The following is a 20,653-nucleotide window of genomic DNA, read 5'->3' as shown; positions in this document are numbered from 1 at the left end:
TAAAATTACATGGAAATGACTTCTACATTTCACTGAATGAACATGACTTTTAAAATCTTTTAGTAAGCACAACAGTACCTACCTATGAATATCAACTGTGCAGTTAATTTTTTGGAGGAGAATTTAATATAATTTAGTAATAGTGATTATCATGTACATTATAATTTAGTTTACCATTTGTTATTCATTTGACTTCTGTTAAGACATTGATGATTATTATCATTATTATTATCACAGTTATTATGCATACTCTTCTGCCAGTGGGTAGCCAGCTGTTGCATGGCTTTCGTGGGATATAAGTACACAGAAAAGTGACATTGAATTATTATTGAAGGTTAGTTTGTAACCAAAGACCATGATATTCAAAGCCCTACATAGGTAGGGGAACGCGAATCAGCATGCAGCAATTTTTACTGTAAACCTTAATACCTAATTTCACTGTTGTAATTGCTGCAACCTTGAATTTTCACAACATATGTGCAGAAATGTAACATAATTAGTGTGTGGGTTTTGTCTCGCTCTCATTAGGACTGTAATCGCTATTTATGTGCTGATTACTGCCCAAGTTTTAGAAGGTGTGAAATTACACCTGGCAAAGTTCACTGTAGAGTAAAGCAAAATATGAGGGTTGCTTTCTCTCCATAACAGCTAGAATCAAAAGGGGATTATCTTTCGATTGACTCAAAGGCTTTGACCGTGTCTAAAGAGGCCAGTACACTAGATTCAGGCAGGTATTCTCTAAGTTGAGGAAAAATTGTGGGAAATTACTGCGCTAAACCAAAATATGTGAAAAAAGCTAACACTCAAAGTCCAAACAGAATAAAGGAATACAGTGTAGCGCTCAAAACAATAGTGAACTGAATAATATATATATGTGACATATAACCAATGTGATGAACAAACAAAAATCCAATGTTCACTGTTGTGAACTGAAGAAAAAATGTAAAAAAAAACAAAAAGTGTAAATCAAATACACAATGGTGAATCCTCAATCAAAATGTAAATGGTGTAGACAATATAAAACTGGCAGTGAAGCTGTAGAATGTGAAGAAATCCTCTGTCATAAAAGTATAGAAGGGTACTTTTACCGAATAAGGTGGACCCACTTACCAGCGGTAGTGGGTCAATCAGGTTTGTGTGGGCCGAATGCCTCACGGTTTAGGTTGGGCAGGAGAGGGATCACTTCAAACAGGCATAGCCCCAGTTGAAATCAGTTGGGACGAAACGCGTCGGTCTTGCTACGCTTGCTCCCCATATTGCTCTTTGTTCCTTTTTTTTTATCACCGTGATCACCAGTTTTTATGTACTAATTTTTACATGATGTACCTCAATTTTAAATAAATCTTATTGGTTTTTGACCTGCACCATAAGGAGCTTTTCCTTTTTTTTCCTACTCTCACCTCGGTTCGATTGACCTTTTGTGTTTAATCCGACCTCCTGAGGGCTCTCCCATTGAGTGGAGGTTTTTGTCATATATATTCCATATATATATATAGAATCATAAGGATTGAGGAACCTTGCCTGGACCATCACTGCTGAAGAGTGGTCGTATCCTGTTTGAAGTGATCCCTTTCCTGCCCAACCTAAACCGTGAGGCAATCGGCCCACACAAGCCTGATTGACCCACTACCCCTGGTAAGTGGGTCCACCATATTCGGTAAGAGTACCCATCTATACTTTTATGACAGAGGATTTCTTCACATTCTACAGCTTCACTGCCAGTTTTATATTGTCTACATCATTTACATTTTGATTGAGGATTCGCCATTGTGTATTTGATGGACACTTTTTGTTGAACTTTATTTTTTTATTTTTTCTTCAGTTCACAACAGTGAACATTGGATTTTTGTTTGTTCATCACATTGGTTATTCTTCTCGGACATCATCCTCAGTGATGTCTGCATCTAAGGTAGATACCAGCTCTTGAGTCAAGAGAGGAAATTGTTGGTCAGACAGATACTTCTCAATATCCTGTCTGATATGTGTGAGAGTGGTAGCATACATCTCAATGTAAAAATCATGGAAACATTCAAGAATATCGTTCGTCTTGCGTGCCTCAGTATCAGTCTGAATATTTTAGACATCACTAAACTTGTGGTTTGTTGTCTAGCCATATGGGCCAGTAGTTGGCTAGACTGATTTCTAAACTCAAAGTATTTTTGCTGTGCATAAAAGCTTTCCTTTTAGCACCAGTAGCCATATGAGTCGAGTACAACCAGGACACATGTTCCCAGTGTATACGATTAGTAACAGTGGGGGAATCTAGATATGTTGCCTCTGCAGCCTGAATAAGGTCTTCCTCTTCTTTACGTGAGGATTTTTTTAATAAAAGAGATAGTGGATCTGAGAGCCCCCCCCTTTAGGTATGCTTTAGAGTATCCCAGAATATCACATCTCTAGCTTCACCATGTGCTTCCAGGAAAGCATGCAATTGATCTGGTACCCTATTATTGTAATCTATTAAGGACAATCAAAAGGGTTGTACCCTCCATGATCTGCGCACCGCACCTGATCCTAAATCAATATTGAGTAGTAATGGCGAGTGATCTGATACTCCCTTCGGAAGATTTTTAATGTCAGAGACTTTAGTTAGGAGTATATCATTGCCCAAGGCAAGGTCAATTCTGGATAAGGTTCTTCTACTGGGGATAGACCAGGAGAACACACAGGTGCGAGGATTAAGGTTGTACCACATATCACTCCATCCAAACTCTGTGAAAAGAGAATGTAAGGCCGACAAACCCTGAGAGGGAGTCACCAACGGGTCACCATGTCTATCCAGGGCTGGATCCAGGAGAAGGTTGAAATCCCCCATACATAACACATATGCCTCTGGGTATGATGGAGCAAATACCATAACATCTTTCACTACTTATTATTATTATTATTATACAGTATTTATATAGCGCCAACAGTTTACATAGCGCTTTACAACTTGAGGGTAAACGGTACAAATACAATACAATTTGATACAGTAGGAATCAGAGGGCCCTGCTCCTTAGAGCTTACAATCTAAGAGGGAAGGTCAAGAGATACAAAAGGTAATAACTATGGGTGATGTGCTGATTGAGAAGATAAATGTACAGTTGTTAGGTGGGGGCCAGATAGGCTTCTCTGAAGAGATGAGTTTTCAGGGATCGTCTGAAAGTGGATAAAGTAGGAGAAAATCGGACGGATTGGGGTAGAGCATTCCAGAGGATGGGGGAGGCTCTGGAGAAGTCCTGAAGGCGAGCATGGGATGAGGTGACAAGGGAGTTTGAGAGCAGGAGGTCTTGGGAGGAGCGAAGAGAACGATTAGGTTGGTATTTTGTGACTAGGTTAGAGATGTAGCTGGGGGGCCAGGTTGTGGATGGCTTTGTAAGTTATAGTTAGTATCTTGAATTTAATTCGGTGACTGAGTGGCAGCCAATGGAGAGATTGGCAGAGGGGTGTGGCAGACGCTGAGCGGTTTGTGTGGTGGATGAGCCTGGCAGCAGCGTTCATGATGGACTGAAGTGGGGATAGCCTATTTAGAGGTAAACCAATGAGGAGGGAGTTGCAGTAATCGAGGCGGGAGATGACCAGGGAGTGGATTAGAAGCTTTGTGGTGTCATTGGTTAGGAAGGGGCGTATCTTGGAGATGTTGCGAAGACTGAGGCGGCAAGCTTTGGATAGTGATAGAATGTGGGGTCGAAAGGTTAGTTCAGAGTCCAGGATTACACCTAGGACCTTGGCGTGGGGAGATGGGTTGATAGTTGAGCCGTTGATCTTGACAGGGAAATCAGGGGAAGTGGCACCTGAGGGAGGAAATATCATGAGCTCAGTTTTGGATAGGTTGAGTTTGAGAAAGTGATGTGACATCCAGGCTGATATGTCTGCTAGTAAGTTGGTAATGCGTGAGGAGACAGATGGAGAGGGCTGGGGGGTGGAGAGATAGATTTGGGTGTCATCAGCGTAGAGATGATATTTAAAGCCGTGGGAGGCAATCAACTGACCCAAGGAGGTGGTGTAGATTGAGAAAAGGAGAGGTCCAAGAACAGAACCTTGGGGGACCCCAATGGAAAAAGGAAGAGGAGAGGAGGAAGTAGAGTTGTAAGTGACACTGAAGGAGCGGTGGGATAGGTAGGATGAGAACCAGCGAAGAGTACAGTCACGGAGACCGAAGGAGTGGAGTTTTTTGAGGAGGAGGGGGTGGTCCACTGTGTCAAAGGCAGCAGAGCGATCCAGGAGAAGTAGTACAGAATAGTGTCCATTGGCTTTAGCCATTAGTAGATCATTCACTACTTGTAGATTAGCAGGGGCGGGAGATTGTAAATACCCCTAATGACAAAGGGTAGAGCGTGTATTTGGGCACGTATAAACACGTACCTCCCTAATGGGTCAGTTTTAACATGTATGCAGTCAAAAGGGGATTATCTTCAAGCCTATCTGATTGAACTCTACAGTATATATAGGGTTATGTGATCCAAATTGTTTGCATAAAAGGTATGACATGCATAACCTATGCAAGACAGTTTCCATTAGAGTGGGCATTACTATTTGTCAATATATTTTATTTATTCTTTATTTTCACAACATTTTTAATTACCGTACTCACTTTTTTGGTGGGGATAGATTGGGGATGACTCTGCTTCCTGATTTTTGGTGGGGACCAAAGCGGTCATGATAGCTGGGTAGACAGCTGCAAACAGTGTTGGCTGGTAGCTGTCCAAGTGATGACGTAGATGTACTCTCAGCAAAGGCATCAGGGAATGTTAATTTAATTTAACCACATGCTGACCGCCTACCACACTTTTACTGTGGCAGGTCGGCTCTATTGCTCGAAACAATGTACATGTACGTCATTTCGTACAATAGACACTTGGGGGGAGCGTGCATGCTGCGGGAGGTGCAATCGCGCGCTGATTGGACACAGGGGATGCCAATCAGCAGGTTTGGTGGACCCGATGTCCGCCGGCCACCCACGATCGTTACCCAGAGAGGCAGAATGGCGAACTGCCTATGTAAACAAGGCAGATCGCCATTCTGACAGGGAAGAAGATAGAGATCTTGTGTTCCTGCTAAGCTAAGCAGGAACACAGATCTCTGTCTTCATCCAGTCAGAGCAACCCCCACAAAGTTAGCAAGCACCAGCTAGGGACACAGGTAACCATTTGATCGCCCCTCATGTTAACCCCTTCCCTGCCAGTGTCAATAGTACAGTAACAGTGTATATTTTTAGCACTGATTACTGTATTAAGGTCACTGGTTCCCAAAAAAGTGTCAAAAGTGTCAGTTAGGTGTCCGATTTGTCCACCGCAATCCCACTAAAAATCGATGATCGCCGCAGAGGTGATCAAATTCCACCAAAACAAAGCTCTATTTATGGGAAAAAAAGGACATAAATTACAGTGTCACACGGCCGTGCAATTGTCAGTTAAAATAACGCAGTGCCATATCGCAAAAAATGGCCTGGTCGTTAACCACTTCAGCCCCGGAAGGTTTTACCCCCTTAATGACCAGAGCATTTTTTGCGATTCTGCACTGCGTAATTTTAACTGACACTTGCACAGTCGTGTGATGCTATACCCAAACAAAATTGACGTCCTTTTTTTCTCACAATAGAGCTTTCTTTTGGTGGTATTTTATGCGGTTTTTATTTTTTGCGCTATAAACAAAAAAAGCGACAATTTTGAAAAATAAAAAATATTTTTTACTTTTTGCTATAATAAATATCACACATTTATTTTTTAAAAACAAATTTCTTCATCAGTTTAGGCCGATATGTATTCTTCTACATATTTTTGGTAAAAAAAACAAGCGTTTATTGATTGGTTTGTGCAAAAATTATAGTGTCTACAAAATAGGGAATAGATTTATGCCATTTTTATTATTATTTTTTTTTTTTACTTGTAATGGCGGTGATCTGTGATTTTTATTGGGACTGCAACATTGTGGCGGACAGATTGGACACTTTTTACACTTTTTTGGGATCATTGACATTTATACAGCAATCAGAGCTAAAAATAGCCACTGATTACTGTATAAATGTCACCGGCAGGGAAGGGGTTAACGCTAGGCGGCGATCAAGGGGTTAACTGTGTTCCCTATGAGTGTATCTAACTGTAGGGGGGATGGGCTTACTGGGACATGACAGAGATCACTGTTCCCGACCACTGGGAACAGTAGATCCCTGTCATGTCTACTGTCTGAACGAGGAAATGCCTTGTTTAAAAAGGCATTTCCCCGTTCTGCCTGTGTACAAAGCAATCGCAGGCCGCCAGATGACATTGAGTCCTACCAACCCGCGGGCACGCTCCCGCAGCTCGCAACTGAGCCTGTGCAAGCCGCCGTACAGCTACGGCGATTCGCGCAGGAGAGCCATTGTACCGCCGTCAAACAACGGCGGACAATCTTAAATCGGTTATGGGGGTAAAACCTTCCGGGGTTAAGGTGTTTAAAGATTGTGGCGGGAAGGCGTTAATAAATAAGTTTGTATGCTATGACATGCTTTTCTGGCTTTATGTAATAATATTTGTGGGGGAGGGGTTATGTTTTTAAACTAAATTTTTAAATGTGTTTTTGTACTATCTATACGTCTCTTTTTTTTATATATAAACAAATGTTCCAAGGTGCACCCATGACACAGGATTCCCACAGCATTATAGATTTTCCAAAGCAGGAGCACAGCAGGAGCCGTTTGCCATCAGGCTTTCTCTATCTCTGATTGAAAGCTTATACACAGTGGTCTGTGCCAACTCAGTAAACACGGGAAGGAAGTGAGAGTGCTCTGGCTCACCCATTTATCAGTGTACAAATCAGTTTAAGCTATTGAGGGCTTTTTTTTAATTTCCAATCATTTTTATTCAGAAATTTTTTAAGGTATACAAATCCAGCATTAGCCATTGTATCAAGTAACAGTTGCTGGTTATAAACAAGGGTACAAATCTTATGCAACACAGAAAAGTGCAATTTAAACAATAAAACTGGTATATCATCATCTACATTTCAGAAATATTAAATAAAATAAAAGACCAAACAAGAGAACAGTATACCAAAAGAAAATAGGCATCAAGTGGTGTGAGAACACAATATCCCATCCTGTCACATCTCGTCACTCTAAAGACGATCAAAAGGTAGGAGAAGACGCTCAAATAATGCAATTTTAATGCTAGAGAAACCCATCTCTCTTGAGAATCTAAGGATGTAGGCTAGCATATAGAACCCTCCCCCTCACACACACTACATCTGATTGAAGCAACGATAAAACTCAACTCTCCTGTAGTCGCGAAGACCTCGATTGGCCCGAGAGCCTATCAAGCGGCAAACATAGAGACTAAAAGGATAATAGTAGAGAATAAAAAAAACAAACAAAATTGTGCTGCTGGACTTACCTGTAATGATCCCACAGTTGCACCATCCATATAGGTCCAGAATGTTAACTTGCATTTGGGCCCAGTACGAGAAATAAGAGGAGTCATGATGTGAGCTGTGTGGCCAAATTCACCATTGGAGCTGTCTGCATACAGGTACCAGCCTTCATCGGAGGACCTGGAAATCCAATGTTTATAGTCATTAATATAAGCACAGTGGCAACTTATTTAAATCCACAGTGACAGTGTAGGTCTATACAATGTTATAGAGACCCCATTGCCAGATCATGCATTTCAGCAACAATCTTCCCATAAGTTACAGATGCATTAAAGTAATGTCCCTTGAGCTGTTTCTTTTTCATTTCTTTTTTTTACTAGCCTTAGACTTTATTGTATTTTTCTGCATGTTATTTACATGTAAAAGCCTTCCTTATGTAGTCATCTAAAAGTCCCAAGACTGCTGAGCACCGCCATCTTGGATTTGATGTCAACAGCCCCAGCAGACTCAGAGCTGTCACTCAGGTAACACTCTATAGCAGGGGTCTTGAATTAAAATTTACAGAGGTCCAGTCAGCAAAATTTCCTTCTGGTTGAGGTCCAAATCTCATTGTTCCCTTAACATCACAGCTCCCCTTTACATGGCAGTGCCCCTTTATATTGTAGTGCCCTTTACATCAGAGTCCTCTCTATACAGCAAGGTGCATACTTACCAACTGTCCCGGATTTCCCGGGACATTCCCGGGATATGGACTCTTCTCTCAAGTTTCTCTCAAGAAATGTCCCGAGAAATCCGGGTTTTCAAGAATTTTCACTGCCGCCGCTTGCCGCTGTTAGAGGTCTGTGGCCGGCGGAGACATTGTCTCGGCTGGCCGCCATTTTTAAGAAGACCAGGAGCGGCTGGGTGGCTAGACGAAGCTCCTGCGTCGCCGTCCACCCTGCGCCCCGATACGCCTCGTCCCGTCTACCCCCCCGCCCCGCTGCCGGTCTGTTATGGAAAGGGGTGGGGGTTCTATTGTAACCTTGCGGCCGGCGGAGGGAGAAATTATTATGTATACCCCCTCCTACTAGGACACCTGAGGTAAGCAGGGGCTCTGCTGGGGACACCTGAGGTAAGGGGGGGCTCCGCTGGGGACACCTGATGTAAGGGGGGGCACCGCTAAGGACACCTGATGTAAGGGGGGGCACCGCTGGGGACACCTGATGTAAGGGGGGGCACCGCTGGGGACACCTGATGTAAGGGGGGGCACCGCTGGGGACACCTGATGTAAGGGGGGGCACCGCTGGGGACACCTGATGTAAGGGGGGCTCCGCTGGGGACACCTGATGAAAGGGGGGGCTCCGTTGGAGACATCTAATGTAAGGGGGGCTCCGCCGGGAACATCTGATGTAAGGGGGGCTACGCTCGGGACACCTGATTTAAGGGGGGGCACCGCTGGGGACACCTGATGTAAGGGGGGGGACCGCTGGGGACACCTGATGTAAGGGGGGGCTCCGCTGGGGACATCTGATGTAAGACCCAATAATGACCAACTGAGAAATGCATCCCTGCTTAGTCTCCCTATAAATGTAAAGCAGCTTATGGGGTGGCGCAGACAGGGTCAAGGCGCAGACATCATGGCTCTGTCCTGAGTGGCTCTGTCACGAGTGATGCGCAGTTTCACCGACACCGATTAACGAAAGCAGGATAACTAAAGCTGGATGAACAACAACAAGAACTCTGCTCCACTCTGCAAGACGACAAGCAAACCAGATTTTGACATTTATTGTATATTAAGTTAGTTTCCCACTATCTATCCACTAACATGCTCCTTATTCTCTTCCTTCTCACATTGGTGTCTTGTATCCTCAAATTATCTTTACTCTACCCCTCCTCTCTTCCCTGCAGCATGCACATATCACCCTTACTCCTACCCTCCCCCTACTATGGCACCCATCATTTCCTGCATTTGCTGCACCCACATGCTGACATAAACACCAGGGCCACTAGACACGTGCGCTCATGCACATCTCACTCCCACCTTGCCTTCCTCACCCTCCTCCTTCTCCTAGTCTCAGGTGTCATTTCTCCTAATCCTGGTCCGCCATTTTCCAAATGCAAGCCACATATCCAATACCCCTCCCCCTCTGGCAACCACTGCAATCCACTCAGTTTAATTTCTATCCCCCTGCTTCCTCAAAGCAGCCCACCAATCTCATGCGCCCTTTGGAACGCCCACTCCATCTTTAACAAGCTAACATCTGTACATGACCACTTCATCTCTCATGGCTTTAACATACTCGTCATTACAGAAACCTGGCTTCAAAATTTTGACTCAGTTTCTCCTGCTGCCCTTTCCCATGGTGGTCTCCATTGGACTCACACCCCCAGACCCAATAGACAGAAAGGAGGTGGAGTTGGCTTCCTTCTATCCTCACAAAGCACCTTCCAAGTCCTTCCTGTCCCTCCCTCTCTATCCGTCTCTTCTTTCGAGATGCACTGTAGTCGTCTTTTTTCTCCCATTTCTCTGAGGATTGCAGCAATTTATCGGCCTCCAGAACCGGTATCGTGCTTTCTTGATGACTTTGCTGCCTGGCTACCATACTTTCTCTCCTCTGAAATACCCACCATTATTCTTGGTGACTTCAACATTCCTGTCAATGTTAACAGCCCAACTACAGCTAAACTTCTCGACTTTCCTCTCTCTGATCACAACATCATTACTTTCACTGTATCCTTGCCTCCAACCACCCATCCCTCCAAGCAGCAAACAATTACTTGTAGAAACCTTCGCCACTTTAACCCTTCTCTTCTCTATTCTGCTACTGACCACCTATATGACATAATCTCTCCCCTGTCCTGTCCTGACCTGGCCACCTCTGTCTACAACAGTTCACTCTCATCATCACTAGATGCACTTTCTCCTCTAACCACACACAGAATCAGGCCCCGACCGTTACAACCCTGGCAAACTGACAACACTAGAAATCTCAAGAGACATTGCCATGCTCTTGAACGACTGTGGCGTAAAACCAAATGCCTGCAAGACTTAACCCTATATAAATCTGTCTTTCTAAAATACAATTCATGCCTCCATGCTACCACACAAGCCTACTTTGTCTCTCCTGTTAATTCCTTGTCATCCAGTCCTCGTCGGCTCTTCCCAACCTTTAACTCTCTGCTTCTTCCCCCACCCCCTCTACCCACTAACTCACTCACTCACTGCCCAAGAGATTGCCAATCACTTCAAAGACAAGATCGATGCAATTCGTGAGGATATCTCCACTGTGCGTACGTCTTCCCCACCCAACATACCTTGCCTAGCAGCACATTGAACACTCTCCTCTTTTGAATTGGCTACTACTGAAGAGGTTACAAAATTTTTCTCAGATGCCCACCTAACCAATTGTCCCTTGGATCCTGTTCCCTCACAACTACTACGGTCACCCTCTTCTTCTATCCCTCACCCACATCTTCAATCTCTCCCTCTCTAGTGGCATCTTCCCCTCCCCTCTAAAACATGCGCAGATCACTCCCATTCTTAAAAAGCCCTCACTGGACCCTACCGACCTAAACAACTTAAGACCCATCTCATTGCTCCCATTCACCTCTAAACTTCTAGAACACTTAGTCTACAACCGTCTTAGCACCTACCTCAGTGAAAATAACCTTCTTGACCCCTTACAGTCTGGCTCTCGCTCGCAGCACTCCACGGAAACTGCCTTACTAAAACTCACTTAGGTTTTGCTAACAGCTAAAACCAACAGACAGTACTCCATACTCCTACTACTTGACTTCTCTGCGGCCTTTGATACTGTTGACCACCCGTTCCTTCTCAATAAACTACATTCCCTTGGCCTCCAAGATTCTGCTGTATCCTGGTTCTCTGCCTATTTATCACAGCGCTCCTTCAGTGTCACCTACAACTCTGTCTCCTCCTCTCCATTGCCCCTTTCTGTGGGGGTCCCCCAAGGCTCTGTTCTTGGACCCCTTCTCTTCTCTATCTACACCTCCTCCCTTGGTCACTTAATAACTGCCCACGGCTTCCAATACCGCTGATGACACCCAAATCTATCTGTCTACTCCTCACCTCACTCCTTCAGTCTCCTCTCGCATTACTAACTTACTAACTGACATATCAGCATGGATGTCGCACCACTTCCTTAAACTAAATCTCTCTAAAACTGAGCTATTAATATTCCCCCCCGCCCGTGCCCCCCTCCATGACTTTTCCATCAAAATCAACAATGCAACTATCAGTCCCTCCCAGTGTTGCCAACCGCCCGTTAATTTACGGGCAGCCCGTAAAAATCACCCCATTTTCAGGGCGCCCGTGAATGTTCGTTACGGGCAGCCGGTGCCCGTAAAAAAGATGGCTGCGGGCCGGCCATGCAACTGCGCATGCGCCGTTCCGAAGCCTGCAGAACTCGGGCGCCATTTTTAAACAGAAACCGCCGCTCGTTCTTCTCGGCGGTTCAGCGGGGGGAGCAGGAGGAGCCATGTTACCAGGCCCGGCCAGGGCCACAGCCACAGCCACAGGAGGACAGGTGAAGCCAGCCCAGTAGAGGACTGGAGGAGGACACTGTGACTGTCACTGGAGAGACGAAAGGGTCACAGTGAGTGACAGAAGGCGCCAGGCGGACACTGTCACTGACTAAGCCTCTGACCATCTCCTGCCCAGTGCCCACAGCCTCTGACCATCCCCTGCCCACAGCCTCTGACCATCTCCTGCCCACAGCCTCTGACCATCTCCTGCCCACAGCCTCTGACCATCTCCTGCCCAGTGCCAACAGCCTCTGACCATCTCCAGCCTGCAGCCTCTGACCATCTCCTGCCCGCAGCCTCTGATCATCTCCTGCCCGCAGCCTCTGACCATCTCCTGTCCGCAGCCTCTGACCATCTCCTGTCCGCAGCCTCTGACCATCTCCTGTCCGCAGCCTCTGACCATCTCCTGTCCGCAGCCTCTGACCATCTCCTGTCCGCAGCCTCTGACCATCCCCTGCCCAGTGCCCACAGTCTCTAACCATCTCCTGTCCGCAGCCTCTGACAATCTCCTGTCCGCAGCCTCTGACCATCTCCTGTCCGCAGCCTCTAAACATCCCCTGCCCCTGCCCAGTGCCCACAGCCTCTGACCATCTCCTGTCCGCAGCCTCTGACCATCTCCTGCCCGCAGCCTCTGACCATCTCCTGTGCGCAGCCTCTGACCATCTCCTGTCCGCAGCCTCTGACCATCTCCTGTCCGCAGCCTCTGACCATCCCCTGCCCAGTGCCCACAGCCTCTGACCATCTCCTGTCCGCAGCCTCTGACCATCCCCTGCCCAGTGCCCACAGCCTCTGACCATCTCCTGTCTGCAGCCTCTGACCATCTCCTGTCCGCAGCCTCTGACCATCCCCTGCCCAGTGCCCACAGCCTCTGACCATCTCCTGTCCGCAGCCTCTGACCATCCCCTGCCCAGTGCCCACAGCCTCTGACCATCTCCTGTCTGCAGCCTCTGACCATTTCCTACATCATGTCTGCAGTCTCTGAGGGGGAGTCGGGAAAGGAGTCAAGAGTGGGAGCGCCGCTGGGATCATGGGGTCACAGGAGAAGTCAGACGTGTGTGGACTGTGGAGAGGAGACCATAGGAAAACCAGAGCCGCCAAGCTGGAGCCGCCTGACTGAGCCCTGCACGATGCACCTGAGAGGAGGTCAGTGGCAGCACCGCCAGGCCAGTCTAGGGGGGTTGCTGATGTAAGGGGGAGTGAATACAATAATGTAAGGGGCACCGATATAAAGGTTTCCCCCTAAATTAGTAACTCCCCTTACCTTAGTGTATTCACTCTGGGGAAGGTGGTCACCAGAACCAGAGTGCCCACCACATCAGAGTTCCTGGCATTCCCCTTTACATCAAAGTCTGCCCATCTCCTGTCCGCAGCCTCTGACCATCCCCTGCCCAGTGCCCACAGCCTCTGACCATCTCCTGTCCGCAGCCTCTGACCATCTCCTGTCTGCAGCCTCTGACCATTTCCTACATCATGTCTGCAGTCTCTGAGGGGGAGTCGGGAAAGGAGTCAAGAGTGGGAGCGCCGCCGGGATCATGGGGTCACAGGAGAAGTCATACGTGTGTGGACTGTGGAGAGGAGACCATAGGAAAACCAGAGCTGCCAAGCTGGAGCCGTCTAACTGAGCCCTGCACGATGCACCTGAGAGGAGGTCAGTGACAGCACCGCCAGGCCAGTCTAGGGGGGTTGCTGATGTAAGGGGCACCGATATAAAGGTTTCCCCCTAAATTAGTAACTCCCCTTACCTTAGTGTATTCACTCTGCGGAAGGTGGTCACCAGAACCAGAGTGCCCACCACATAAGAGTTCCTGGCATTCCCCTTTACATCAAAGTCTGCAGGATTGCCCCTTACAGTGCAAAGGGGAACTCAATCTGCAGACCCTGATGTAATTGGGAACTCTGATGTAAAGGGAACACAGTGGACTCTGATATAATCACCAGAGCCTCCCCTTACATCAGAGTTCCCCCTTAGATCATGATCTGCAGCGTTCCCCTTTACATAAGAGTTCCCTTTCACTGTAAGGGGGATCCCTGCAGGCTCTGATGTAAGGAGGGAACCTAGTGCTAGCTGGGTTATATTAACCTGACCTTCATGTCAATGGATAAATATGTTTTTTTACTTTTGTTTAACTTAATTGAAAATAGTAATTTTAGGTACTTTTTTGCAGCGCCAGTAAAAAAAATGCGGATCTACCAGTAATTTTCATGATTTTTGCCAGTAAAAAAGTGGTGCCGTTTGTAAATGTTGACATCCTGCCAGTAAATTTCACTTCAGGGGGTTGGCAACACTGGTCCCTCCCCTCACACCAGAGTACTAGGTGTAATCCTAGACTCTGACTTGTCATTTCAGCCTCAAATCCAATTGTTGTCAAAAGTTTGTAGAATTCACCTCCGTAACATCTCAAAAATTCGCCCCTTTTTAACAAATGAAACCACCAAGCTCCTCATTCACTCCCTTGTTATCTCTCGCCTTGACTATTGCAACTCCCTTCTCATTGGCCTACCTCTCCATAGGCTATCCCCTCTTCAGTCTATCATGAATGCTGCTGCCAGACTTATCCACCTTACCAACCGTTCAGTGAATGCCAACCTTCTACTCCAATCCCTACACTGGCTCCCAATCACCCAGCGAATTAAATTCAAAATACTGACCACAACATACAAAGCCATTCACAACTCTGCCCCGAGCGACATCACCAATCTTGTCTCCAAATATCACCCAAATTGACCTCTCCGCTCTTCTCAAGACCTCCTGCTTTCAAGCTCTCTCATCTCCTCCTCCCATGCTCGTCTCCAGGATTTCTCCAGAGCCTCTCCCATCCTCTGGAACTCGCTACCTCCATCTATCCGGCTATCCCCTACTCTTGCTACCTTCAGGCGATCCCTGAAAACTCATCTCTTCAGGAAAGCCTATCACGTCTCCAACTAATCTCCTACCACTTCCAACAGCTCACTCCCCACAGTTACAACCTTTTGTACCCCCCTGCCCCACCCTATTAGAATGTAAGCTCTTCTGAGCAGGTCCCTCTTAATCCTCTTGTATTTTTATTGTATTATAACTGTGTTGTCTCCCTTTTATATTGTAAAGCGCTGCGTAAATTGTTGGCGCTATATAAATCCTGTATAATAATAATAATAATAATAAGGGGGGGCTCCGCTGGGAACATCTGATGTGAGGGGGGCTCCGCTCGGGACACCTGATGTAAGAGGGGCTCCGTTGGTGACACCTGATGTAAGTGGGGGCTCAGTTGGGCACACCTGATGTAAGGGGGGCTCCGCTGGGGACACATGATGTAAGGGGGGCTCCGCTGGGGACACCTGATGTAAGGGGGGCTCCGCTGGGGACATCTGATGTAAGGGGGGCTCCGCTGGTGACACCTGATGTAAGTGGGGGCTCAGCTGGGCACACCTGATGTAAGGGGGGCTCCGCTGGGGACACGTGATGTAAGAGGGGCTCTGCTGGGGACATCTGATGTAAGAGGGGCTCCGCTGGTGACACCTGATGTAAGAGGGGGCTCCGCTGGGGACATCTGATGTAAGGGGGGGCTCCGCTGGGGACATCTGATGTAAGGGGGGCTCCGCTGGTGACACTTGATATAAGGGGGGGCTCTGCTGGGGACACCTGATGTAAGGGGGGCTCCGCTGGGGACATCTAATGTAAGGGGGGCTCCGCTGGGGACACCTGATGTAAGGGGGGCTCTGCTGGGAACATCTGATGTAAGAGGGGGCTCCGCTGGGGACATCTGATGCAAGGACGGACTCTGCTGGGACACCTGATACAAGGACGAACGGCTGGTGGCAGGCAACGTGGCAGGTGACACGCTCAGGGATCCCACTGATTCGGCATTATGGTGAGTTGAATGATTTCATTTTATATTACAATGTAATAATAGAAATAATGCACTTCAATCATCCTGACACCATAACAACCATGGTGCCAGGTTGATTGAAGTGCTAACACCAGGTGTTTGGAGTATCTTTATCTGCTAGTTGTTAAACTTTCTAGAATACACATATTTCCATTGTTGTGTAGAATCTGGGCCTGCTGTCCCTCCATCCCTCTCCCCCCCCTTTCCCTCTCCATCCCTCATTCATCTCAGACTCTAACCACACCCCTTTGAGCCACGGCCACGTAAGACACGCACACTATTTTGCGTAACCCACGCCCAATTTTCGGTTTCGCTTTGCACGTCGCATTTTTACTTTCCTCTGACACGCCTACAAACGCATGCCCCACCCCCTAATTATAATAAGACTCTGCCTACAGCCAAAAAAATTTTTTTTCAATGTTGGCAACTATGCAAGGTGTTGTACATATCTTTCTGAAAACGACACAGCACTCTGCCTCAGTACTACTCTCAAGAGTCCTCAGCCCTGACACAAGCAGTACATCTATCAAAATGCCTTGATGGGTGGAGGTCAGTCTAGGTAATGCTTATATACGATGCTGAGCCTCCCTGATTGAGGCTGGGGAGGAAAGGGCTAGATATATGTCCACCAACCAGGAAATGAGGTAGGCTCTATCTGACTTGCTACAGCCTCTAATGCACACCATGAGAAGCTCACAGTGTGCAGTGTGTAGATGTAGCTGTACCCCCCGTAGGGGCTGCTGGTGTTTGTGGTCCGTCTCCCACCTTGCACAGCCAGGCACCCAAATTTCCAGACACACTAAGTCAAGAAACAGTCCTTGTACTTTGTTTTTGTTTTTTTTAATTTAGGGAATAGAACTTGGATGGGGATACGGTGCATATGAGATGCCCACTTGATTGAAGAAATATAAAGGGACTGAACTATATACACTCTGGTATATACCACCTCTTCTCCTTCACCTCCAGCTCATGCACTTGCTTGCAGGCTATCACTCCCGGGACTAGTGCTAACTGTCCCACATGTGGCTACTGCTCTCAGTACCACCTCTTCAGGCCCTGCCAGCCCTCCTGGCTGCAGCTGCCTCTTTCCACTGCCCGTGCCACCACAGTCCTCCTGACTGGCTCAGCACCCATCCCAGACTGCTCCATCCCAGTGCTCTCAGGGGTGCTTCCCAATCTTTCTGACTGTATGTCACTTGCCTTCTGACTGTTCCTGTTGCTCCTGGAGACTTGCCCGGCAGTGTTCTCAGTGTGTCTTAAGAGGGTCCTGTCTGCACCCGAGCCCAGGCCCAAGGTCACCCCCCCAGACTGGGGAGCTCCCTTACAGGCCACGACAGCCTAACACTCCATCTCCAGCTTCTACCCAAACAACTCCTCCCCCAGCTGGGCTGACCCTGAGTATTTGAAGGGGCCTGCCCCCTGCCAATCCAAGTTGGGGATTTGTCAGGGCTCTCAGAATACTCCAGGCAAGTCCACTTCCATTCTTCTAGAAGGTTCTAGAACGTTCGAGAATTAGGAGGGGGGTGTCAGTGATGCTGTCTGTGAGTTATCCAGCTTTCCCTGGATTTCTGCCCAATCCAGGACAAAACACAGACAGGCTTGGCTGCTAGCCAACCCTGCAAAAATGTACCTACACTTACACAAAAAAGAAACGATCTACAATTCTAGCACTAGAGGGTGCTACAAGTGAAATCAGAGGAAGCATTTTAAATACAGAAGAGATACCCATACAACTGTGCAAAACTGAACAGAAGGCTGGAGTTTACCTTTAATTCATGTTTACATGTCAGAAGGAATGCAGGGCTTTGACAGTGAGTAATAGAGAAGTTATCCCATTATTCAAACCACCAAAACCTATGGGGCATACTTATAAGGTGGTAACTGATCTGTTCTCTGACTATTCACAGTACAGTAGTAGAGCACACTTGTCTGCAGTTACATAGGTCAGTGTGTTCTTTTAAAGTGGTAAAGTGGTATCACTATGGGGGGTCCAAGCTAAATTAACGTCAATCTCCTTTCACTGGCTCCTACAACAGGAAGAACCACAGCTTGTGGCCGGGGAGCAGGTATCTGACACTCTTAGAAGTTTGGACCTTATAGTGACAGGGTCATTTTAACCACTTCCCGCCCCTTTCCGATGGCCTATTAAAATTAATTTTACACCAGGCTTTCAAATTATGTGATCACAGTGGTTGACTGGCACAGTGGTCACAAGATGAGGAGTCAATCCCACTGGTTCTCAATCATACCCAGAGACCAGTAGCTGTCTAAGATTGCACTCTCACTTTTCTGGAAGTGTGCAGTGAGCACACTCTCAGCAGAGAAACCTTGGACGCATATGTGCGGCTAGTGGACGTTAAAGCCCATCCTTCCTGTTGCCGCACATAAGTATTTCCTGGTCGGCAAGAAGCTAAAGCTCATTCACTATTTTTTTACGAATATGTAAGTATTAGAATGTCCATAGCCTGGTCACAGTTCAGCTGTCTGATTGCAGATAAAAAAATAAAAAAAAATAAATGCAATAAATGACTTTTTTGTCCACAATTGTTTTTCCACAATTGTGTTATGCTGCAATTGTGCGCAAACAATCGCTACAATCAGAAGCCAAAAAGAATCACATATTTATTTCTCTAGCCATCGCTACATGATTTTTGGAATGGCATGAATCATACACAATTGCACAAACTAAATTGCAGGCAGTACAAGCATGCCTTTACATTGCCCCTTTGAATACTGATTGCAAGATGCTCTCCTTGAAATTTTCTTCAAAGCTGAACTCTGTAATAAACAAATATTATCTGAATTCTAGAGTTGTGTATTCTTACTTGAATCTTGGTGTGCTTTGTGAATTTCTTGCAGATCTGTTCAGTAATCCAGTGTGAAACTTATCCTGTAATAAAGACCAATCACTGCTGCTCTATTTTCTTGTGCAGGGTAACTGGTCTTGCCTCCACCCCCCTCCTGTTGGTTCCTGCAAGCAGGCTCTAGTGGGTGGAGCCTCTTGGGCCCCTCCTACAGCTCTGCTCTCTGTACCAGTGTTAATTTTGGCAGCAAATTTCGATTTAGTTTTAGTCTTAGTCTTTTGACTAAAATGCCATTTTAGTTTTTTAGTCCCATTTTAGACTTCTGCGGTTGTTTTAGTTTTTGACGTATTTGGTCGATTAAATCTCCAGTACATTTTAGTCTATTAAAATCAAATGGGTTTAGTCACATTGTAATGCATTATTTAACCAGAGACGTGTGTATTGGTATTCTGCGCTCAGGACGGGCTTGTAACCGAACTGCAGCCCCCCAGATGGAGAAAGCACCTAGGTGCAATCCAAATGATATAAACTCTAAGAAAATAGGGGATTAGCGCTGTTCACTGGTGAAAAAAATATATAAACAGACCCTTAACACAAGAGGAATATTACACCACAATTCTGGGTGAATAAAAAGTGAAACGCAGTATAATATAGTATGTGTAAATAAATGTACTTGCTAAAAATACCAAAGAATGCGCAAACTGCCCAAAGAAAAGTTATATATAAAAAATAATGGATAAAACTCCAAACAATCATATAAGTGAAAGATCAATCAGGTGTATAAAAGATTTTTTCACAAGATCCGAGAATAATAGTCATTGAAAGGTATAAGTGAATTATGCCCTAAAAAAACAAAAAAACAAAACAAAAAACACAAAAAAAAACAAACAAACACAGTGTTATCCACTCCAAAGTAGTGTATATACTAGTAAAGTGAGACTGGATGGTGTTCAGATAAAAAATATTAAAACCAAAGAAAGGGCAATTTGCATATGGTGTGCATAAAAGTGTGGTGTTCAAAATTAATGAAAAACAGTGAAAAAGTCCATTCATGCAAAAAATTCCAGAAAATGCCAAAAAATGGTGTGTATATTAAAATGCTATAAATATTCAAAATGTCCAGTGTGCATAAAGAGTTCTGTTGCAACAAGCTAGTGTGTCTTCAAATGTTTCCAGGTAAGTCCGTCCCAATAGATGTATACTGTCCTGTGTGGAGCCCCCTCTAGTGCCCCCACTCACTGGAACGCCCAACCCTTGCAGGGGTAAAAGGCATGTAGTTGTAAATCCGATGATCCAAGCGGTCGGTGTCCCCTTCACCACTTGCTCTCCACTTGTGTCACCAGATCGCTCTCAAAAGGCATCCAGCCGGACAGCATATCATGTACAGGGAGAAGAGCAGAGCCTCATAGTGTGATTCCAAATATGACTTTATTAAGCTCAAGTTTACATAAAACGAAAAAAATATATGAACGAAAAACAAACAACTCTCTGCCGGCTGGCTCCACGCCAGAAGTCGCAGACAGTGCAGTATTGGCGGCGTGCGTTCCACAGCCGACTGCCGAAACCGGAAGTAAACAGAAGGAAAAAAGGACGTATGCGTACCAAGAGGCCACGCCTTACGCGTTTCGTCATCAAGACGTCATCTGAGGTGCGGCCATCTTGGTACACCATACGTCCAAATATTTCTTGATGAACTCAACCAGAATATTTATGGCATCTCGTTCACTGGAAAATCGGATTTCAATATGATTGATTATCTGGACCTCCAGATCTTCAAGGAAGGTGATGAACTGTTCACGAAAACATATTTCAAAACCACCGATCGTAACGGGTATATACCTATCTCCAGCTGTCACCACCCTAAGTGGAAAGACAACATCCCTAAGGGACAGCTGTTGAGAATAAGGAGGAACTGTCGGAATGTTGAAGATTACTGTGAACAGTCTGATAGGCTGATTAAGAAGTTCACTGATTAGGGTTACCATACCGAATCCCTGTTGAAACTGAAAAACGAGATAATGAATTTGGACCGGGATTCTCTTTTAACTACCAAAAGAAATAACACACAAAAGGACTCTCCAGGGGATGTAGCTTTTATTACGGGTTTTAATACTCAATACAGGAATATAG

The 20,653-nt window shown here is 46.0% G+C and overlaps 1 protein-coding gene across 1 annotated transcript in view; it reads right to left on the bottom strand.

The window, feature by feature from the left end:
- Nucleotides 1-20,653, bottom strand: part of MALRD1 (MAM and LDL receptor class A domain containing 1) — a 737,846-nt gene that overhangs the window by 367,837 nt on the left and 349,356 nt on the right. The window contains exon 22 of the mRNA XM_073629748.1: nucleotides 7,353-7,509. Coding sequence (XP_073485849.1) covers nucleotides 7,353-7,509 — 157 coding nt within the window. The remainder of the gene's footprint in view (nucleotides 1-7,352; nucleotides 7,510-20,653) is intronic.

Source organism: Aquarana catesbeiana, linkage group LG05, assembly GCF_042186555.1.
Source record: "Aquarana catesbeiana isolate 2022-GZ linkage group LG05, ASM4218655v1, whole genome shotgun sequence".
NCBI classification, from domain to species: Eukaryota; Metazoa; Chordata; class Amphibia; order Anura; family Ranidae; genus Aquarana; species Aquarana catesbeiana.
The sequence above is the reverse complement of the archived record's forward strand: the minus strand, read 5'-3'. Positions and strand labels throughout refer to the sequence as shown.